This window comes from Acomys minous (assembly GCF_964271855.1).
Source record: "Acomys minous genome assembly, chromosome: 2".
Taxonomy (NCBI): Eukaryota; Metazoa; Chordata; class Mammalia; order Rodentia; family Muridae; genus Acomys; species Acomys minous.
The window spans coordinates 21,023,843-21,048,662 of record NC_140484.1 but is presented as its reverse complement, the minus strand read 5'-3'; the positions used below and the strand labels follow the sequence as shown (position 1 = coordinate 21,048,662).

At 36.2% G+C, this 24,820-nt stretch overlaps 1 protein-coding gene across 1 annotated transcript in view; it reads left to right on the top strand.

Annotated features, from left to right (window-relative positions):
* LOC311592473 (uncharacterized protein) overlaps positions 1 to 24,517 on the top strand; it is a 64,425-nt gene extending 39,908 nt beyond the window's left edge. The window contains exons 10-18 of the mRNA XM_084772924.1: positions 3,513 to 3,711; positions 4,801 to 4,963; positions 5,137 to 5,286; positions 5,548 to 5,708; positions 6,761 to 6,937; positions 15,218 to 15,359; positions 16,910 to 17,097; positions 21,354 to 21,495; positions 23,148 to 24,517. Coding sequence (XP_084629050.1) covers positions 3,513 to 3,711; positions 4,801 to 4,963; positions 5,137 to 5,286; positions 5,548 to 5,708; positions 6,761 to 6,937; positions 15,218 to 15,359; positions 16,910 to 17,097; positions 21,354 to 21,495; positions 23,148 to 23,329 — 1,504 coding nt within the window. The 3' untranslated portion in view covers positions 23,330 to 24,517. The remainder of the gene's footprint in view (positions 1 to 3,512; positions 3,712 to 4,800; positions 4,964 to 5,136; positions 5,287 to 5,547; positions 5,709 to 6,760; positions 6,938 to 15,217; positions 15,360 to 16,909; positions 17,098 to 21,353; positions 21,496 to 23,147) is intronic.
* The last annotated feature ends 303 nt before the right edge of the window (positions 24,518 to 24,820 follow it).

Sequence of the window (24,820 nt, the reverse complement as noted above, 5' to 3'; positions counted from 1 at the left end):
GAGAAGAGGGAGAGATGCTGGAAGTGGAAGATAAGAGGGAGGGGATAGCAATCAGGGTGTAATGTGAATAAATTATAATAAATAAAATATACAAAGAAAGTGGAGACCACATACACACTTGAAAGATGAATGAAACAAGAAATTTCAACCAATTAGTTCCCGCAAGCTTACATATGACAATGATGTTGATTTTAGCTAGCATCTCCTCTCCAGAAACTGCAGCAAGTATATGCTGCCCTCATGGGAAAAAAATCTTTCCTAACCAGATGTTATGGTTATTTCCACAGGATCAGCTCATATATACACATAGACAAACAGTCAGAAATATAGACCTGTACATATTCAATGGACAATATAAAAGAAGCTACTTGAATATAGACAAATAACATACATACATGTTACATATGAACAAAAAACAAACAGGTGGTCACATTTACATGCAAACATATCTTTATACATATTTATAAGCCAAGGATGAAGAAGACCCCAGTGGGCTTCAACCAACGTTTATTGTCTGGTCATAATTTTATACTTTTGAGACAAAGCTCTATACATCAGAGAATTAATTTCCTCATTGTCAAAAAAGCAATTAATAATGAAAAAACATATGAATGCAAGAGGATAATAGCTTACATTTTTTCATTAAAATTGAACATTTCTAGTACTTAGATATTATTATCTGAGTATCCACTATATTACTTCATGGAAAATTCAAAATGTCGAAAGTTCACAATGGCTAGAGGTTAAAAGAGTAAAAAAGATTACAAGATATATGCCTTTTCAATCAGGACTGATCTGATCATACATTTTTCAGCTATTTAAATTTATAGTGAGATTAGTACAATAATTGTATCTGTCTTTTATTCCAAGATACAAAGTAAATTTATAGTGATAATATTTTATGCAGTAAGCTAACGAGGTATAATAAGTTATAACAAAAGTTTGTATTTTTCTACATTACATCTGTACTTAATACAGACATTTCTTGGTATCTCCATTATATTTTGACATCATGGGAAATTTAAACCAACTTGCCTATGTTTATGGTGCATACCAGGATTCATGGTGTCATCTCTAGAGTGAAAGCTTAGGAAGCTATAAATCTGTTTCAAGCCTGTCTCCTAGTGAGGCGTCTGGAGGTCTACAGAATTATGTATTGTACCTGTAAACTTTCTATTAACTTTTTAACTTCTCAAATTGTTTGAATTAAATCAGGAATTCCATTATCAGGAATACATTAATCTTAATAGCAGTGTATTTTCATAAGGATCTCATAGAAAGTTTGTTCAGAGTGGTTAAATACCAAGAAAGTGACAACTCACACCACGACAGATTTTTGAGAAACATAGCAGCACACAAATAAGGGATGTCAGAGTCTGGAAGCAATTCTGGGAGTGCATTTTAGTACAAACCTTGAAATTTACTGGACTACTTTCCAGAAAGTCCACATGCCTATTGAACTTCCACTTTTCAATGGTTCTTGAAAAAAGAGATGTTATGAATAAAATTGACCAAACATATATTTCACCCAAACTCAAAAGAATATACCTTCTTCTTAGCACCTCATGGAACCTTCTCCAAAATTGATTATATAGTTTTTTCACAAAGGAAGCCTCAACAGACACAAGAAATTTGAAATAACCACTTGTGTCTTTAGAGTCTCCTATACACTAAAACTGAATTTCAACAATAACAAAAACAACAGAAAGCCTACAAATCATGGAACTGAAGAACTCTCTACTCAATTACCACTAGGTCTGAGTAGAAATAATGAAAGAAATGCAAGACTTTCTAGAATCCAATGAAAATGAAGGTACATCATATCCAAACATATACAATGAAAACATTGCTAAAATGAAAGTTCATAGTACTAAGTGCCTACATTTTTTTAAAAAAGGAGAGATCTCATAGTAGCAATTTAACAACTCACTGGAAAGCTCCAAAACAAAATGAAGCCAACATAAACAAGAAGCGTAGGTGGCAGAAAATCAACATGGAGCTGAAATCAATAAATGAGAAGCAAAGAAAAAGATACAAAGACTCACTGAAACCAAGAACTGGATCTTTGGGAGAGTTAACAAGATAGACAAACCCTTAACCAAACTAGCTAAAAGACACACAGAGAGAATATCCAAATTAACAGAATCAGAAATGAAAAGTGGTGGTGGCACAACCAGAGACAGTGAGGAAATCCAAAGAATCCCTAAGTCTTACTTAAAAAACCTGCTCTCCACAAAAATGGATTTTTTGATAGGTATCACTATCAAAGTTGTATCAAGTTCAGGTAAACAACTTACATAGACTTATATACTTTAAGGAAAAATAGGTTATTGAAAGTCTCAAGATAAAAATCAGTCCATGGCCAGATGGTTTTACCACAGAATCTTACCTAGAAGAAATGAACTCAAATGGAATCCAAAATGCTGTGTTACAGTGCCATCCTCCCATTTCTACAACAGAAAATAATCTTTAATCTCAAAACCTCTCCATCAGGACTTTACTTTCTTAGACCCAGATTCCCTTTTAGACCCAAATAGTTTAGATGTTTGAGGATTCTCAGTCTGTCTCTGCCTCCTGCTTCCATGGAGATGCTTTTCTCCTTCCTCAGGAGATCCAAAATATATAAATAACTCAAGAAATTAAATACAACCAAACCAAATAACCCAGTGAAAAATGGGGTACAGAGCTAATGAATGAATTCATCTATGCTAATCAAAACAATTCTGAGATTCCACATCACACATGTCTGAATAGCTAAGATTTTTATATCAAGCAACAATTTATGATGGATAAGATGTAAAACAAGGGGAAGACTCTTCCATTGCTAGTGGTAGTGCCAACTTGAGAACAGTTCTCTCTCAGGATCTAGCTATATCACTCCTTGGCTTATACCAAAAAATGCTCCACCATGCTACAAGGACACTTCCTTGAGTATGTTCATAGCAAATTTATTCATAATAGCCAGAAACTGGAAACACCTTAGATGTCCAACAAAAGAAGAATAGATAATGAAATTGTGGTAAATTTACACAATTGAATATTAGTCAGATATTAAAAACAGACATGGGAGGAATGGATTATAAAGGGAAGGACTAGGAGGAGAGCAGAGGGCAAGCTGCGATGGGGATATAAAGTAAACATACAATATAATAAAAAATGACCAAGTGGACAAAAACTGAAAGAAGTCCAGAGCTGGCCTAGCACAGCTCACAACACTAAAGTGAAAATACAAGGGGAAAGAGGATCCTCTGTATATTAATATTGCAAAGAGAAAAATTGTGAATGACTAACTCTGGGAGTGAAGTACCCAAAAACAGATAAAGCACACAATTTACTTTAAATTCAAAAACAAACTGGCAAATACTTTTTTTAAAAAACACATAAGTACTTGTTTGTCTGATCATTGGAACAAAGTCTACTTGGCAGATAAAGAGTACCAAGTTCATTGGTCATCAATGCCCCAAAGTACATGCCGATTCTGAGGATTCATTATAAAAGCTCCGTGATTCCAGTTCACAGCTGTGTCAGGAAGAAGGGTCTCCAATGGATCCACTCATGGTCTTGGTCGTCACTCTGTCCTGTCTGTTTCTCCTCTCACTCTGGAAACAGAGCTCTGAGAGAAGGAAGCTCCCTCCTGGACCCACTCCTCTCCCTATTATTGGCAATATCCTCCAGATAGATGTGAAAGATATTAACCAAACTTTCACCAAGGTAAGTATGCTTTAGGCTTCTCTAGTCTTTGCAAAGGAAGATATGGAGACAATATTGTAACAAAGGCTCATAATTTTTATGTCTTTTCAGCCTTTTCCTTCTAGACCTGGTCAGTAAATTAGTAATGAGCAAAGTTTCAGGCTGAAGGACATCTAGGTCATTGCATTTTATAAATACAATCTCGGATTTTAAAGTTATTCTCCTTCAAATCCTTATTTTATAACAATTTTCCACTATTTTGGCTCAAGTTAACGTGTGAGGTGTGTTCCATTCAATAATTCAGAATTTTTGACATACCTTGTCCTTTGATGGTCAACTCTGAAGAACTAACTGGTGTTTGCTATGAAGTAAAACTTATGGGCATGAGCTCATACTGGAGAGGAAAGCAAAAAAAAAATGTTGTCAGAAAATACATGGTAGACTCCCAGTCTTCTTTTACTATTTTCAAAGCCTGTCTGTTGTTACAAGATTGCTTCATGGTACTGACTTTTCTCCACAAATGTTGCATTCTGTGGTGCAACTTCTAAGATGTCTGCTCTCTGTCATTTTGTAACAGTAGACAAAAAATGAAAGCATTAATTTGTGGTGACTGAAAATTTAGGTTTCTATTTTTCATCATGGGTCTCTGAAGTTTCCACAGGAGGAGTTGCATACTTATCCTGAAGCAGTCATATGATTATTGATGTCTATTTCAGTATAAAATGTGCATAAATGTAATGCTCAAGCATCCATAGTGAGTAAAGAGGGGGCCAATTTGAAGTCTATACTTGTTAGCAATAGGGCCCTGGATTTGATCATAGGATTCTATTCCTGCAGTTACTTTAGTAGGTTACACCAAACATCTCCTAAATATCTTAGTGTGATATTATATTTTATTGTGATATGTGTGTGAATCCCCATTGTTAACTCCTGTCATACTATAAGTCATCCACATGTTACCCTCAGAATTTAAGGTCCATACACTTCCAACTGAGGTATTCTGGATAAAAATATCATAAAACAACACAGTAATATTATTAGTCTACAACTTTTTGCAATCATGGTGAATTAAGTAACTTGTTCTAATATGTATTGTCTTTTTGTTTCTAGCTATCAAAGGCCTATGGCCCTGTGTTCACTCTGTATCTGGGAAGGCAGCCCACTGTGGTGTTGCATGGTTATGAGGCTGTGAAAGAAGCTCTGATTAATCATGGGGAGGAATTTGCTGGAAGAGGAAGGCTTCCAGTGTTTGATAAAGTTGTTAAGGGCATGGGTAAGTGTGCATGTACTTATGTGCATGCTGGGCAGTATCTTTAGTCAGCAGGAAGGTGGTAAGCAAAGGCTGAACTTGCCCCCTAGGCACGCTTTGAGACTTTATGAGTGCCACCAATCATCTCCTTCTCCTTTCTCTGGAATATACTCTATTATCTGTTCCCATTACTTTAGGCATTGGATTTAGCAATGGGAATATATGGAAAGACACAAGGCGCCTTTCACTCATGATCCTTCGGAATTTGGGCATGGGGAAAAGGAGCATTGAGAACCGTGTCCAAGAGGAAGCTCAGTGCCTTGTGGAGGAACTGAGGAAAACCAATGGTGAGTGCAGCTTGAGAATCTCACTTTTACTTTTGAATCTAGGTATAGGTGTATGTGTCATGTTGTTACTATCCTCTTCTAAGCATTTTTCTGCTCAGATTTATAGGTCTTGTATTAAGGCTGCAATGCATTTCTAATCCATGCTGTTCACGTAGCACAAATGTAGTTTAAAACAGCTTAATTACCTTACAATGTTAACAAGGTCAAAGTGTCTGCTATGGGTAATTTAATAGCATTTTACAATTGTTTCCAATTCCTCAGGCTCACCCTGTGATCCCACCTACATCCTGAGCTATGCTCCCTGCAATGTCATCTGCTCCATTATATTCCAGAATCGTTTTGATTATAAAGATGAGGATTTCCTTAACTTGATGCAAAGACTGAATGAGAACACCCATATTCTGAGCTCCCCCTGGTTGCAGGTGAATCCACAATGCATTCCTTCTGAAAACAAAAATTTGGTGTTTCTTTTCCTCCTGTCAAATGCAACAGGGGCCAATCAGTGAAGTGAACAGATATCACAGTACCAACTAAATGTTATGGGGAAAATATTTAGAAGAATGCTGTAAATCCTTTGATATTTAAATAGGAAAATGGAATGGAAAATGCCAGAATGGTTTTAGCTTAATAGATTCCTATCCATTGATCTCACAATTAACTTCCAAAGTGTTCTTTTGATAAAGTACTGTATTTACCTCTAGAAAGCTGCTCAGACGTTCATAGGACATCCTTCTACTGTGCAAATATATTGGCCTCTTTTCAGTGATTACACACATCTTCATCATATTAACTGCAAGGAATATCTTTGTGTGGGATGATTATTCTTCGAATGGAGAGAAAATATGTGAGCCAATGAAAGCTTCCAGCAAATACTCAGTTGTTTCAGTAGTTTGGTGCATCAGATAGAATCCTAATTGACAGGGTAACAGGAAGAAGTGACAAGGTGAATGGTCCATTTTGTGTGGATCATAGACATCCTCCCAGAATTGTCTTCCGCTGAACTGCCCTTTCATGCACACTGCACAAAGGATGAATATGTGAGAAACTCCCAGGAGTTTTATGCAATTGCTTTTAAGTCATATACTGTTTTGTGTAGAAAGATGTGTGATAGGAGTAAAATCTTCAGGTACTAAATTCTTTTCTAAATCAGGTCACCAAACCATTTTAACTTCTACTGTCCTCTGAAAGTTCTAGAACAGTTTATTTGAGCTATGGATGGACTAACATGATGTTACTTCACACTAAAAAGTTATGTGAGAGGGATTTTTTAGTATGATCTTTGATCATTTGAGAAGAAATTTCTCTCTCTAATTTCTCTATTACAACAGTTACTATATATGCAATTAAACCATCTCCTTAAGATGAATTTCATACATATTTTGATCTATTAAAGAAAGCAGTTTTGTGATATGTTATATATATATATATATTCATTTTGAGGTATTCATTTAGTAAATGTTGCATTTCCTTGTAGGTTTGCAATGCATTTCCTATTCTCCTTGATTTTTGTCCAGGAAGTCATAATACATTTTTTAAAAATTTTGCTTGTATCAAAAGTTACCTTTTGGAGAAAATAAAAGAACATGAAGAATCTGTGGATGTTACAAATCCTCGGGACTTTATTGATTATTTTCTAATTAAAGGAAGACAGGTAAAGGGTGAAAATACACTTATACAATTACTGAATTGATCAAGTTTATTATAGCTCATTGAATATTTGTTAATTTACCATAAATATCATTTGAAAAACAATTTAGTATTATTTTGCTTAAGTATCCCTGGAGAAATAGAGTGAATTTGTTTATTGAGCACATTGGCCATGGCCTTTAAATTACAAACAAAAAAGAAAAATTAAAACAATCTGGTGAGTATCAAGGCAGATAAGATGAAACAAATTCCACTGTAATCATAAACCATAAACTGTCCTGTCTTAACATGAACATAGGCATCGTCTTCACCCAGTTGTGATACTTGCATAAATTTTGATATAGATATAATATAGACTTAATATAGATTAAATCTGATCTTACATACTTGTGCCGATAGACTCTACAGGTGCCTACAAAGCGACTGAATGGTTTGTGGAGAGCTATACCATGGAAACAGTGGGTAGAAGAACAAGTGAAGCTCTGAGTATAGTTTCCAATGAATTTGGCTCAGTGATGGGTATTATTTGGATATGCTGTCAATGTTTAATGTTGGCATGTGTAATTTAGAAAAGAACACAGATACATACAGTTCCTATAACACATTCATTTAAAAAACTGATCATAAACATTCATGTTTATTGGCAGGAATCAGTTCTGTTCCCTTTATCTCTGCTTGTGACCTTTGCTAGTGGTCCAGTGACCCAAGGTATTTGTTTCTGAAACACTTTAGCACTATTTAAAATGTGAGTTCCTCAACTTTGCTACTTTTATTTGCTTGACTTTTTGACCATTCTGCATCCTTTAAATTTACTTTTTAAAAATGTACTTTATTTTTTATTAATTTATTCATATTACATCTCAGTTGTTAGTCCATCCCTTGTATCCTCCCATTCCTTTCTCCCTCCCATTTCCCCCCTACTCCTCTTCCCTATGTCTGTGACTGAGGGGGACCTCCTCCCCCTGTATATGCTCATAGGATATCAAGTCTTTTCTTGGTGACCTATTATCCTTCCTCTGAGTGCCACCAGGTGTCCCCAACCAAGGGACATAGTCAAACAGGGGGAACCAGAGTTTGTGTGACAGTCAGATGTCCTTCTCCACTTAATGGTGGAGAATGTCCTGTCCATCGGCTAGTCTGGGTAGGGGTTCAAAGTTTACTGCCTATATTTATCTTAGCTGGTGCCATAGTTTGGGGAGGACCCCAGGGCCCAGACCTGCCTGTAGTTTTCCAGGACCCTCTGGATTCTTCTATTTCCTCATTCTCCCAGACTTCTCACACCTAAAGTCTCAATAGGATGTCCTCCCCTCTAACCCACTTTCCTGGTAGGTAAAGTTTTTCATGGGGACGTACCCCTTGGACTAGTGTCTCGATATAAGTGAGTATATACCATTTAACTCTTTTTGCTTCTGGGTGAACTCACTCATTATGATCATTTCTAGTTCAATCCGTTTGTCCACAAATTTTGAAAATTCTTTGCTTTTAATAGCTGAGTAGTATTCAGACTGGGAAAAGATCTTCACCAACCCTTCATCTGACAAAGGTCTAATATCCAAAATAAATAAAGAACTCAAGAAATTAAACACCACCAAACCAAATAACCCAATAGAGAAATGGGGCACAGAACTAAACAGAGAATTCTCAACAGAGGAATATCAAATGGCTGAGAAACACTTAAAAGAAATGCTCGACCTCCTTAGTCATCAGAGAAATGCAAACCAAAACAACACTGAGATTCCATCTTACACCCATCAGAATGGCTAAGATCAATAACTCAACTGACACCACATGCTGGTGAGGATGTGGAGAAAGAGGAGCACTCCTTCGTTTCTGGTGGGAATGCAAAATAGTACAGCCACTTTGGAAAGCTATCTGGCGCTTTCTAAGAAAAAAATGGGAATAGGGCTTCCTCAAGAGCCAGATATTCCACTCTTTGGAATATACCCAGAAGATGCACTACCACACAACAGGGACATATGCTCAACCATGTTCATAGCTGCTTTATTCATAATAACCACACATGGAAACAGCCTATGTGTCCCTCAGTAGAAGAGTTGATAAAGAAACGGTGGTACATTTACACTATGGAATACTACTCAGCTATTAAATTTACTTATGAGTTTTAAGATATGGTGGCATGTTTTCATTTTCTGTGTTCTTGGAGTTTCTGACTCCAATGGTAATTTCATAATAATTTTTGTGAAGAACAGCTCAAATCTTGTGCAAACAAGATACAATTTACTACCTAAAAGATCCTTTATATTTTGTTTTTACATTTTTATTTTATATGTAAGGCAGTTAGGGCTGTACATGAGTTTGTGCACATCTGAATATCATTGTTTTTTTATTTTTATGCTTATCTGTGCAGCAACACCATGCTGCTTTCATTTTTGTAGTCTGTAGGAGGTTTCTACATCTGGGGATTCAGATTTTTCTCCACAGTTTCATTTGTGTATTTTCTTTCCCATTTGAACTTTAGTACAGATTAACGTGGTTCTTCAGATTTGTTTGATAAGTATTATGCCCATTTTAAAACTATTCCATTCTCCTCTACTTTTGCATGAGGTAGTTTTTCACCTACTTAGATATTTTTTCTTAGCATCACAAATGTTTTAAGTGTGTACATCTTTCATGTCTTTGTTTATGCTATCTTAAGTCTTTTCTCACCACTACATATATTTATCTTTTTATTTCACTTTGGTTCACTAAATACTGTTGGAGAGAGTTGCAAGTAAGTTCAATTTTAGCTTTAAAATTTGCTGATATAATTTATTAGCTTTGGGTGTTTTCTTCCTTGCTTTATATGGGATTTTATTCATGCTTTATATGACCTTGATGCCACTAATTTTGCCAATATTGGGCAAAACTAACATCCGTCCTTTTTTTCGAGGGGGACTCATGCGCCAAACATAGTGTCCTCTGCATGTTTTCTATGTTTATATTTCTAGTGTTTTAAAAGTGATTTATTTCCCAGTTAATTGATCTCTTTATAGATGCTTTCAATGTTATTGACTACTAGTTATCGTGAATTTTATACTTTTATCATAAAAATGTCCATTATTCTTTGGAGAGTCTGCTTGATGATTGTTGGAGGTTACTTTTTTGATGTATGCAAAATTAACAATCTATGACTTTTTGAATTAATATTCCTTTATAAGACAAACTCTACATGTTCATTTCATTTTTAGCTATTCTCATTAATTTTTTTTTGAGAATGTCAGAATTGTTTGGATAGTATTCACTTCCAACTCTTCTATCCTTTTATGTGCTTCGGTTCCATCTCCACCTTCCAATCTCTGTCCAAATTCTTGTCATATTTTACATTTTTATTTAATAAAACATCAAATTTAGTTCATGCTGTCATTTATTCTGGGAGTAGGTTCCTCCACTGAAAGGTGGTAGACCTATTAAGAGCTATTCTCTTTAAGAAAATGAACTCTTTTTCTTTTAGAAATCAATACCTGATCCTCACACAGGATTGAAGTTCATACTACCCTTTTCTGTCTAGGCAGGAAAGTTGACTGGCTTGTTCTTGAGCAGATCTTGTGAAGGGAATCACACTTTCTTTGAGTTCATGAGGGCAGTGGTTCTTTCATATTCAGAACACACTATAGTAGGAAATAGGATTCAAATGAAAAAAGGATCGTGTGATTACTGTCTCTGAATCTATTTTCATGATAGATTACATATGTTTCAGTTCCCTTGCATCTCTGAAAATTAAACTGATTTAATCATGGTAGATGATCCCTTCGTAGTGACCTTGAATTCAACATGTAAATACTTTATTCAGAATTTTGGCAACTTGTTAACCATAGACATTAGCCTATAATTTTCGCTTTTTCCTTGGGTCTTGGTCTGGCTTGGGTTATTAGGGTAATATTGGATTTCTACAAACAACTAAAAAATTTTACTTCCTTACTGTTTTATGAAGTAACTTGTGAAGTACTTGTGTTGTTACTTCGCTGAAGAACTGGTAGAATTTGCACTGAATCCAATGAGCACGAAGGTTTCTGTATGTAGGAGAATTTTTGTCAATACTATTGCATTAGTTGTTATACCGCTGTTGGAATTATTCCTTTCATTTTGCTTTAATGTTGGTAAGTCACTGCATCTAAAATTGATCCATTTTTAACTTTTCTGAGTTAGTAGAATATAATTTTAAAAATATGTCCTTATGGTTCTCCATACATCCGTAGCTTATTTTGGGATGTCTTCTTTTCTTCTGTGATTTTATTAATTTGTGCTTTTCTCTCTTATTTTTGGATAGGTTAGCTACAGTCTTGTCACTCTTGATAATTGCTCCTTTTTCATTTAACTTTTTTTTAGATTATAATTTTTTCAACATTACTTGTATCCATTCATTTCCACCAAAGCCTCCAATATACTCTGCTCTGCTCTCTTCAGATTCATGGTAATGTTATCAAAAAAGCAACTCTTGTTGCATTGATTCTTTGAATTGTTTTTAGTTGTTAACTACTATTTTATTAATTTAAGCCCTGATATTAATTACCTCTTCCCATCTACTTTTTGAAGGATATGTTGGTTCTTGTTTCTTAAGCCTTCCAGTGCAGGATTGAGTTACCAATTGAGACACTCAAACCTTTTCATATAGGCACTCGCCCCTGTAATCATTCCTCTCAGGAGTGCCTTCACGTGTGCCACAGATGTGTCAATGTGGGTTTTTTTACCTTATACAATTTAGAAATAATTTTAGATTTATGTACATTGGTTTATTTGTGTGTGCATGTTTGTATGTGCATCATTTGTATGCCTGGTGCCCAGAGAGATTTGAAGAGTTCTTCAGACTGCCCGAAACTAGAGTTAAAATGGTTGTGAGCCACCATGAGGGTGCTGTGGACAAACACACATCTTTATTAAGAGAAAAAGGTGCTTTTAACTGCAAATGTGACTCTCTAGATGCAATTCTAAACAAAGATTAATTTCCTGCTTGATTGCTTCCTTGACTCAATTGTCACTCTGTGTGGTAGTACATTATTTAGGTTTGTAAAATGAGTTTATATACTTTCCTTTGCTGTTAGTAATCACCTTTACTCCATTTTGTTCTGTGAGAATGCAGAGGTTTATTTCAGTTTACCTATATTTGTTGAAAATTGTAGTGTCCTAATGGGAAGTTAAGTCTTGGCTATTGAGAAGAATGTTTATTCTTCAGTGTTTGGTTGGAATGTTCTTTAGATGTCTCCTAGGACCATTTGATTTAAGAAAATAATGTTTCTTAGATTAATGTTTGTGTAGATGATGTCTATTGATGAGAATGAGGTGCCAGAGTCACTCACCATCATTGTGATTGGGTCAATCCATGGTTTCTGGTATAATAATATTTCCTTTATGAAAGTGGGTACACCTGTGTCTCTATATAGGGTAATTAGAGCTATTGAAATATATATTGAAATAACCACCTGTTATTTGTGGTTATTTTTATTGTTTTCACATATATTTTTGATTACCTGTTCTGGATTTGTTTATTTATTCTCTGCAATAGTTTGCTTGTTTTGATCCAGTTCTTCAAACCAAAGCATTCCCTCCAGTATCCTCTGAAGAGCTGGATTGGTTATTAATTCCTTACTTTAGTTTTATCATGGGAAGATCATAGTTCTTCTATTTTAATGTACAGTGTTACTGGACATAAAATTCTGAATTGTAAATTGTATTTCAAAAACTGGAACACATCATTCTGAAACCCTCTGGATTGAAACGTTAATGTTCTATAACTAGATACTATTCTGATGTGCCTGCTTTTAGGAGTTATTTGATCTTTGTCGAGGCTTTTTTTTTTTTTTGCCATTTCTCTAATCTCTGATTTTAATGTTTTGATTATAGTATCTCATGAACAGATTCTTTTCCGATTTTATGTATTTCTGTGGACCTTTTCTACCTAGATTGGCATCTCCTTCTCTATATTTCTTCTAAGATACTCGAGAGAACATTTTTAATGCTTTTTCTGTGCTTTTTTTTCTTGCTTCTATGCCAATATTGTGAAAGTTGGGTTTTTATATTTTGGTCAAGTGATTTCTAATATCTGTTTACATTTATTTTTAAACTTATTGTTGGCTTTTAGTGAGGTATTCATTTTCTCTACCTTAATTTAGTACATTTTTGTTCAAAATACTTAAAGGATATCAATATAAAATTTTAAAATACTTTATTTAAATGAAATATAATTATAAAAATATAAATAAAATATAATTATGTCACATCTGCTTACTTCCTTCTACCAACATTTGCCATGATCCTGAGTGTCCTTTGAAATGAACAGTATCATAATTTTGTTATTATTGCAGGGGGTATGTGTGTGTTTGATGTATGTTTATTTAATATATATACAATTATATATATACATATATATATATATCTCTGAGTTGATTTAGTGTTCTATGTGTATATTTTAAGGCTGACCATTTAAGATGGGATAACTCTGAGAAACTTTTTAATTGCCTTAATTTTATTGGCTTGGGTAGAATCCCCTTGCAATTTTTCACTGCAACATCATCATTTCAACTAATGTTATTCTTGTTCAGGTCTAGTTTACCATCCGTATTTTGGAGATTTTCGTGGAGGTAGCTTCTCTTTCATATCTTGAAGAAGCAATCTTACAGCAGACTTCCTGTTTCTATGGCTCTTAAATCTTTCTCTTCTTCTAAGATGTACTCTGAGTTTTTAATGTAAGAGTGGTATTGTAGATGCTATAAATCAGGGCAAGAATTTCCATAGTCAGTTCCACTTTGCAATTTGACTAGGTGATTCATTCTCCATTTGATCCATAAAGAAGCTTTATTGCTGAGAAATGAAAAGTATCTGTTGGTATTAGGAAAATTCTTTATAGTACAGTTTAAAATTTTACTAGTTTGTGACCTATTACCTCACTAGAATAGTTGTCTAGGTTCCCAGTTATAGCATCTATTATTAAGCAATCCTTAAATCCACATAGACAATGTAGGTTACAGATGAGATATAACTGCCACAATTGCAGCACTGTATTCCATATGCATTTCAACATATGGAAATTAAATTATTAGTTTTTCAGTGTAAAACTTTGGAGTAATTTGAGGTTAATTTATATACATGCAATGCCACATTTATGTTTAGAAAATGACATGAAGCTACATTTTAAAGGGACATGTCGAGTGCCTTTGTCTGGCAGGTAGCAATACACAGTTTTAATAGTGTTGATTATACAATGTTATTTGCATTGGATGCCTTCTAGAGATTATTAAATCATAATCAATTTGATATTTAGAAATGATTATGATGTTTTATTTATCATCTCATGTCAGAACTTTTAAAGCTGTATCCTTGTTAATAGGTCTGTAGGACATCATCTTCTCAAGTTCGTGAGTTTCATTACTCTTAGTCTGTCTATTGTCCCTTGAGGGATATCAAACGTTCTCACTCTTTCTACATGACCTATATCTCCTCATTTTGGACAGTCACTTATTCCATCTCTATTCCACAGACCATGTTGCTAATTGACCACCATAAGGAAAAGACTCAGGTCATATTTACTGTGTAGATATAATCTTGCTAGCTGTGATCCCTTATTTTTTCCACATTTTGACAGCTATATGAGTCTTTGAATAACTTTAATAAATATTTCATAGCAAATTTATCATAAAAGTCATGTCATGGCTAGTATTATCTCTGTAATTTTTCTCTGGATATTAACTTAAATTATGTTTCTTTAAAATAAAAAGGAATCTAGTTATGAATGATTAGGGAAATCAAGAATGTATTGAACTCAAGTACAAAGAGACTTTGTGTAATTCAGTGTTGATAGAGCAGAAGAGAGATAAATGTGAAGGTCAAGGCCTGCCTATGTTCTTATTCCAAAAAGAATTTCTTCTCATAAATGAGTCTCCTATGTCCAGAGAAGATATAACATGAAAACATACTTTCTTTTAGATGTTTTAACAAGAGAAAATAGAGAATAAATAGACAAAATAGCTTTTCTTTGTATTTTCTTTGCATTTAAACATGAAGCATTATAGACACACACACACACACACACACGCACATGCACACACACACACACACACACACACACACACACACACACACACACAGATAAGCAGACCGTCTTGGGAATGCAACTTTAAATGAAGATGAAGCATAAATACAAAAAAATAAAATTTGTACCATTTGTCCCACAGTCTCTGAAATAAGGCCACCACCACTATGTAATTATAGATTCTGTGTTATCCATGAAATAAAGTCTTGTATTTCAGTGTTCCAATAATAACATTTATATTATTGTATCAAACATTCTTAGGAAAAGCACAATCAACTGTTGAACAATATACATGAGCACCTGGCAGCAATAGTGACTGATTTGTTTACTGGTGGAACAGAGACAACAAGCACAACAGTGAGATATGCTCTCCTGCTCCTGCTGAAGCACCCACATGTCACAGGTGAGGAGGACACAGGTGATGAACCATGGTGTTCCTATAAGATGTTGAGAAGATGTTTCTAGTGTCCTGCATGTTGTTATTCAGAATCTCAGTATTTAGCATTCTATTACCCTGGCTGTAATGAGGAGGGTGGCTGAGAAAAATAAAGAGAACACAGCTGTAGAAAAAGCTATCAAAGTTAGTCTAGGGTCTGGTTCCTTGGTAGGTGATTTGTACTGGGCACTATAGGCTTTGAACTTTTTCAAACCTATTTTATTTGAGATTCTTTAACACTTATACCTCCCTTCCAACTCACCTACCCTAGATAGAAGAGAAAAGAGCTTAATAGGTAATAGACCTATTTAGACTCAGTCCCTTGGAGATATTCCACTGGAATAGTCATCAGGATTCCAATTGACCAGTTAAGCTGCAAACCAGCAATTCTGTGAAGGTGACTGCAACCACAGCTGCTGGAACCCAAAACAGCAGCTGGAACCTGGAGCAGCAGCTGTAACATGGAGCCTCAAAGAGTTCACTGGAGTGGTTCTCTCTCAGAGCATCTTGAAATAAAGTGATGAACATCCAACAAAAAATTAAAAAATAAAAATAAATGAAACCAAAAAAACACCTGCCCAACCTCCTACATCCTCTCAGGTTCCTTACTAGGATATTTATCAGATGGCAAAGATCATGCCCTGGCAAGATGTGGTTCCTCTTACAATGGGCAAACATCTCCTGTTCTCTCACAAGTCTGCTTCCAGTGGGAAAACACCATACACCCTTACACAAGTCTGTCTTACATTCCACACTTGGGATCAAAACAAAAACATGTTTACATTCACTACAAGGCACCATTGGCATATTGCTTTATCCCCCAGATTGAGAATTCTAGAGAATACAAATAGTTGTTACTTGAATCAGGTAATTTTCATAGTAAGAAGAGAGCTACAGTAACATTTCAAGCTGCACATGCACACACATGTTTAAAAATAAATATTGCATTTTGACAAATATCTGAGGCACAATTTCATGCCCTGTGTTGCCTTGCATGAATATAAAAAACATGGCATATACCCCAGAACACATGTAAAAATGCCTGACATAGTGGCACATGTCTTTAATCTCAGCACTGGAGAAATGGAAACAGAACCCGGGGTGTTTACTGGCCATCGAATCTAGCCTAATCAATTCATTCTAGGCTATCAGACCATGAGAAAATACAGAGGGAATAACTTCTGAAGAATGACATCTGAGACTGTCACCCTGCACCCAATGCCTGAGTAAATGTATGTAAATACACATGTACAATATGTGCATACACACAGACACTTAGGCACAAACATACACACAAGTTGAACTATTTAGTAGGAGCATGGTATGAGTACAACAGTTGTGTGTGTGTGTGTGTTGTGTGTATGTGTGTGTGTGTGTTTACTCAATAGTGGGCTCTTAATTTTTCTATTAATAAATAACACTTTAGGATACCTTTATTATTCCTTAGATAAGCCCACATTGTTGGGAAAACATTGCCCTTTCATTCTTGTCCAACATTTCTCCTGGTGACCCACTAGCTAAAGTCCAGGAAGAGATTGAACGTGTGGTTGGCAGACACCGCAGGCCCTGCATGCAGGACAGGAGCCACATGCCCTACACAGATGCCATGATTCATGAGGTCCAGAGATTCATCGACCTGCTTCCCACCAGCGTACCCCACGCAGTGACCTGTGACATTAAATTTAGGAACTACTTCATCCCCAAGGTAAGCTTGTCCCTTTGCTTGATATTTGTGTTCTGATGCTCCCAGGTTCACAGGGTGGCTCCAGTGCTCCCAGTCACACTAAGCTATAGGTGTCTTATACTGTTTCATGTTTGGAATGGCAGCCCTACAGCAGTCAGACACATGGTAGCGGCACTTCCACATTTGCTCTGCTTTGCAAATATTTGAGTAAAACTTAGGTGTTTATTTTCCCATGTTTATTTTCCAACTTTTTGTCAGTTTGCCCAAATATTCCTCAGGAATTTTTAGCATTGTTGGAAAGGTACCAATTAATTGGAAGGGGCTTATATCCTGAATTCTTCATTTCATCCATAAATTTCTGTGTAATATTTTCTTCTCAATGATGTAGTTTGGAAATATCTCCTTAGACTTTCATTGAACAATTAATGGTATGTTGTTGTAATTTTCTAATTCCTTTTTTTATTAATGTGTTCTTTTTTCCAAGATAAATATTATTTTATTAATTACTTCTTGTTACATCTCAATGGTTATCCCATCCATTGTCTCCTCCCATTCTTCCCTCCCTCCCATTTTTCCCCTTATACCCCTCCCCTATGACTGTTCCTTAGGGGGATTTCCTCCCCCTGTATATGCTCATATGGTATCAAGTCTCTTCTTAACCTGCTGTCCTTCCCCTGATTGCCACCAGGTCTCCCCCTCCAGGGAAAATGGTCAAATATGAGGCACCAGAGTACATGAGAATGTCATATCCAACTCTCCACTCTACGGTGGAGAATGTTCTAACCATTGGCTAGATCAGGGTAGGGGTTTAAAGTTTACAGCCTGTATTGTCCTTGGCTGGTGCCTTAGTTGAAGGGGACCCCTGAGTCCAAATCTGCCTATCATAAGTGTCCATCAATAGAAGAATGAATAAAGAAACTGTGGTACATATACACTATGGAATACTCTTCAGCTATTAAAAACAAGGAATTCCCAAAATTTGTGTATAAATGAATTGAGCTAGAAATGATCATAATGAGTGAGTTAACCCAGAAGCAGAAGGATTTAAATGGTATATACTCACTTATGTCTGCATATTAGCCTAAGGGGCATGTCACATGAAAGCCTTCAATTATCAGGAAACTGGTACAGTGGGGAGGACATCCTATTGGGACTCTAGATGAGACAAGCATGGGAGAATGGCAAAGTAAAAGGATCAGAGGGTCCTAGAAACCTACAAATAATTTTCTAATTCTTTTGCATTTCTTTTTGTATTGTTTGTAGAAACAATTGTTTGATCACTTGTTCTTTAAATATGCTGGTAAATTATGCTAGCCATTTTCAATAGTTTATCACAGATGTATGTGGAATTGCATGGTGATATTTAACCATTTTTAATAACCAGTAATTTGAATTTATAATCAAGGTGTACAGAACACAATAAATTTATACATTTAAATAAAACAAGTTGAATCAAACATATTGTGGCCACATAGATTAATATATTTAAGATAAACAGACAAAATCTTTATTCAATAAACATTGTTTTAAATTTTATCTTTTATAAGCTTAGTATTGTTGGGGATCTGTTTCTTAAGTTGGCTCATTTCTAGAACAGAGACAGTTACAAGCAAACAGAAACACAAAAGGACCACACAAAGAGAAATGTACCAGTATGCTGAGAGAAAAGAACCAAAATTTAGAATGTTGGACTGTCCTGAGAGTCAAAGGGCTCTGTTAAGTTCTGCCAGAAACCAAACTCACCAGACCTGGTCTGGATGTCTTACAAAAGATTTTTAGTCACAAGAGTCACACAAAGACAAAAATACAAAGCACAAATCAAATTTTATGGTGCACCCAGGTAGTAAGACATTGGCATCTTGTCACATTGTGGGACAAATTGGGTGCTCTGGATTTAGTTTTCTTAAACCAAACCAGAACTAAGTCCAGTGGGCTAGAAGCTGTCTGCCTCATTTCATCAAAGTGTCCCCAATGACCAAACATTAACAAGAGTACAAATACACATAGTCACATTCAGCTAGTTACAAAGAGAAAAACTGAGCTAGTTACCAAGAGAAAAATAGGGCCAAGTGCCAAGAGATAAAACCAGCTAGGTGGCATGGAAACGTGCCTAGAGCCAGATAGCAAGTAGAAAGCTGAGCTGCTACCAAGAAGAGAAAAAGGAAAAAACTGAGAGCCTGCCTCCAGGTAAATCAGCCAGGCGACACTGAAAAGTGCCCTCTCATGGAGCCTGGTGTTCGAGGTGGCTGTTCAGAAAAAAAGCTAAGAACTGGTGCAGAAACATGCCCTCTCAAGTAGCTAGGTTACCAGGCAGGGTAGCAAGTGGAGACGGGTTTACCCAGCTGTCTACCAGGAGAAAAGCTGAGAAACATGGCTTCTCATGGTGCTGGGTTGCCAAGTGGGCTGCCAAGGGAGCCAGCTCTACCAAGCTGGCTACCAAGTGAAAAGCTAAGAAACACATTCTCTCAAGGAGCCAGGTGTCTAAGCAGGGTGCCAAGAGGAGCCTGGTTTACCAAGCAGGCTACCAAGAAAAAAGCTGAGAAATGCGTGGAGCCAGGTTTCCCAGGAGGCTACCAAATGGAACCAGGTGTACCAAATTGTCTCCAGGTGGAGACTTATCTCCCCCACAGGGAACTGGACCATCTTTCAAGCCCCCCAAAGCTGGTAAAAAGTAGGAAAACGCACACCTATACATACATACACATGCACACAGACAGATACACAGGTATACACACATATGCACACAAACAGATAGATACACACACACACACTTAGTGGATGAAGCAAACTTAAACAAGGTCCAAAACTATATTTTTTATTTTAGACTTTTTATAGCACCTAAGAAAAATTCTCTATGTAAGAAAAATGATTACCTCATAGGCACAAATTGCATACTACCCCAAAAAAAATCCCCCTAGAAGGTATTTAAGAGAGATTAAAATCATCACACAGTAGGAAATTAAAATAGGATTATTGATTATGCATTTTTTCTTTGGAAACGTATAAATAATTAAACATTTCCCATTTATCTGTCTCTCCATAAGTTCATTGTAACCCAAAACAATAGTTCTTTTGTCGTTGATTAATAAAACTTAAGCAAGGTACGTCTACAGCAGAAAGGTTAGTCTTATGCTTAGCTGAAGACAATTTGTATTTAACAAATAACAGATCATCTGTAAGACATGCTATTGTCGAAGTCTTGTTCAACTAAACTGTCTAATCATCTATTCTCTATTCTTATATTTTAATAGAATTGTTCACTCTTTATTCATAAACCTACTTTTCACTATGCACACCAATACCTGTGAACACATCCCTAGATCACAAGACCCAGGAAATCAGACCCAACTTGGAATGAATGCCTTCTTTGATGATTAACTTGTCCCAAGCCTATTTTCTCTTTTGAATACAGGTACATGCCTGTAATGCATGAAGGCTCACTGTACTTCTTTTCTACCTATGCAGCCTTCATTGTTCTACAAGGCAGGGGGAAAATTCTACTCATATTTATCCTACTCAATTTTGTTATATCTTTCTGGAAAAACAATTTAAACCACCTCCTTTAACTTTTTACCAACTGCCTTAACATTCTAAAATTATTTCAATCAAATCAGGAATTATGTAAAAATAATTACTTAATCTTAAAAGCATTAGTTTATGAAAATTCATCTTTATATTGATCAACAGGATAACTGTCAAAAATTTCTGCATGAAAATTGCTGTCTCCCAAGAGACACTCACCAGATCATATACATTGTGGGTCTCCCCAAGAAATCACAGCATGTCTGTGTAAGTGAGTAAAGACCACTATGACATGATTATATATGTACATATGAGTTTTGCAAAATTGAAATAATGATATTTATCATTGTAAACTTAGTATATTTTCCTTCAGTAATCTTTGTTCATTTCCATCCACACAAAACACAATGCTCAATTTGGAGCCGTAGTCTACCACACTTGTGAGGAAGGCCACATAATTAACTCGAACAACAATTGGTGAGATAAACATGCTGAAAACTGAGGCTAAGGAGAACAGAATCAGCAGCATTAGCACCCAACACACATGTGCTGACTGTAAGTGTCATTGAAGGCACCTTTGCCACAGCACTGTGATTGGCCTCACAGTCCTCACTGCTCCTTACCTGCTCTCTGTGTAAGATGTTCTTGTTCTTCTTTGCACTTAACTCTTTCTTTGGAGCAGAAGGTGAACTGGGTTATTTTACTTTCATGTCGTAAGTGTCTGATTCATGTGTAACTTGAGAACCTTGTTGCAGGGAACAACAGTAATAGCATCACTGTCATCAGTGCTGAACGACAAGAAGGAATTCCCTAACCCAGAGATGTTTGACCCTGGCCACTTTCTAGATGAGGAAGGGAATTTTAAGAAAAGTGACTACTTCATGCCTTTCTCAACAGGTAATACAAACTCATTTGCCTGTGTCTGAATTATGGTTTCATTTTTATGATAAAATGACATGATCAAAATCAATTTTGCAGTCCAATGACCTTGTAGTCCAAATAGGAAAGTTTGGGAAGGAATTCAAGACAGGAACCTGGAGTCTGGAATTGATGGGGAGGAGTTCTGTTCACCTCCTGCTCCCTCACCTTTGTTTCTAATGACAACCAAGACCACCAACCCAGAAGTAGAACTACCCATAGTGAGCAGGAGTCTTTCACATGAATCATAAATCACAAATTCCCCCACATGTTTGCCTACAGGCTAATCTGTTCAGGCATTGCCTCAGTTGAGATTCCCTGTTCCCAAATGTCACTAGCTTGCATTAAGTTAGCATAAGACTAGTGAGCAAAAACTGGCCCCAGGGAAGGCATATTGAGGATATGTTGATACTTATGTGGTAGCTCCCATAAGGCTGTTAGGCTTGCAATTAATACATAATCGGGAGCATGATTCCCAGTGCCCAGTTAAAACATCTCCAACAAGATGAAGAAGTGAGACTTTAGTTATCACAATTATTTGTGATAAGTTAAGAAAACTAGAGTGTGTGTCATTTCCATTCGTTCTTTAGACACACCACAGAGACTCCAAAGCTCTTACTACTTCTTTCCATAACATAAACTTCATTCACCATTTACTCACTCATAGATGAGATATGATTATTGTAAATTGGCTCCTTGATTCTCCTTTCTGCTTTCTCACCTCCAGGCTCAGTTAAACTGACAAAAGTTTTTACAAACACAGAAAAGCTCCAAACATTAAGTTCAGTCAGAAAGACAGATGAGTGAACATGATGATACATTTGGACTAACGCAGTGAGAGAGAATCACACACCAGTAGCCAAAAGGGCTGAAAGCAACAGTTACTACATTCATATTCTCACCCCTCACATATTAAGTATAAAGTGCAATAACATTCTAATTGATGACTCTGTGGCTGCTGCAAAGGGCATCACTGATAGAGAACAGAAACAAGAAAATGTAGGGCATTTAAAAATATGTTCTTAAATCTGCCTAATATGTTTTAAGCAAGTACACTCCCGCTATATCCCGCCAATCCTCCCATAAGCCTCAGGACTATTCTCTCTCCTGAATTCATAAACCCATTGAGTCTTCTAAGAGGTACAATTGTGCATATAGGTACAGAGCTCTCCATTGATGATTGGGTAACTAGCAGGGACCACATTAGCGACTAAATTTGCTGTCCTTTCCCAGTAGACATCAGCTGCCAATAGTTCATCAGTTAGAGTGAGACTTTGTTAGCACATTCCTAGAACTTGCTAGAATTTTGGCTGGGGTAGGCCATTTTTATAAAGGTAAGAATGGGTTTTTGAGAGATGACTCAACAGTTAAGATAACTTGTTATTCGAATGCCCTGCATCTAACTTCAGTAGCTGTTGCTATTCACATAACATCATATGCTATTTGCAAATTAAATGTGACCCACCTTTCTCAGGTTGCCTATGTATCCTCTCACCTATCCAGCTATCTAACCACCATTCAATAACTGAACAATTTCTCCTTATATACAACATTACTTAAGAGTATTGTGTGTCTCAGGCTTACACTTGTAAACAAAGCATACTTACCTACTTTGATATTTTTTCCCACAGGGAAACGGATTTGTGCAGGAGAAGGCCTGGCACGCATGGAGCTGTTTCTATTCCTAACCACCATTTTACAGAACTTCAAGCTGAAATCTCTGGTTCACCCAAAAGACATTGATACAAACCCAGTGCTCAAGGGGTTGGGCTCAGTGCCTCCTGTTTTCCAGCTCTGCTTCATTCCAGTCTGAGGACAGATATTTGCCCCCATCAGGGACACCATGTGTGGTCACCCTAAGGCCTTCATTCAGCTCTTTCTACAATTGACACCCTCTGCCTCTTCTTCATTTCTTTTTTCTCTCTCTGATTCTCTAAGGTCCTATGAACACACATTTTCCACTATTCAGTTTCTCCAGAACCTGTGATGGCATGTCACTGATTTCAAGCTAAATATGATTTCAATATAGAACAAATATTATCACTGTACTTCAGCTCAATAATTTTGCATTTCTTTAATAATAAGCTTTTTATAGCTTTTTCTTTCTCTTCTCGGACTTTTCTTTTAAATCAGGTAAGAAATAAAAGAAAAAGTACTTTCAACACCTCCTTCTGGGGCACATAATAAGAAGTATAGAGGATGTAATATGAAAGAGCCAGGGAAGGCACCTCAGTAGCCTGCTTGCCACATAAGCCTAAGACCTAAATTAAACTGGCAGTACACATCTAAAAGGCAAGGCATTCAGATTGTGATTACTATGCCATTCCTGAGGAGAAAGAGATGGGAGGATTCCTTAAGCTCATTGTTTATCTCACTCACCTAATTGTTCTGGGTTGTCAAGGCTGGGGTATATTCTGAAGTTACATTCCTTGGCCTAAGGACCAATTCAGTCATAGCTTCATTTCACTGCCACAAGTACTTCTAAAGGTAGGAACGATGCAAGGTGTGTGTGTTCTATGACTGCACCAGTTTCCACTTGACACTAGGGCAGTTGTAAGTTCATCATCTGTAAGCTCGGGTCTAAGAACATGTAACATCAACTTTTTTCTCTCTAATTTAGTTGTAGCAAATTCTGTGACCAAGGCAAGGATCTGTGCTATCTCCAGCAAAGATGTGGAATCTTCATGTCTACTCTCAGGCCTAACAATGTTCACAGGGGAGTTATAGTGCAAATTTATGGCTGCCAGGCTAATGTGGCACCAGAAGGCAATGTAAAGAAAAGTACACAAGGTGCAAATGTTATGGAGTTTCACTGTGATTGGATCAGTGCTAAGAGTTAAAGGCAGCAACCTAATGTCATTTTGTCCACTGTCACTGGCTAAGCACTGGGGAATGGTAAAGTCTTTATTCTTTTTAAAAATATTTTTTATTTTTAACATAAACACTTATATTGTTACACATATATACAATAAACTGCCTGCAGCAAGAAGAACCGTGATCCAATCAGGAATTATATAAATGTAACATTCTTAGTGTTTTGGCTATTTGTATTTTGCAGCCTTGAAAAAACATCTTTCCTATCTTGGTGTATCTAAAATTCTGAATGTAAATCAATATATATCATATCACATCATTATAAAATTAAAACATCTATCTAGACCTAAACACATCTTAACATATAAACAAATAAGCTTAACTGTAAAACTAAACTATATGGTCTTCGACCACATGAGAGACTCGAGAAGGAATAAAATTGATTACCTGAGTATACCAGGAGAGCAGGTTAGTAGGTTTCCAAATGAGA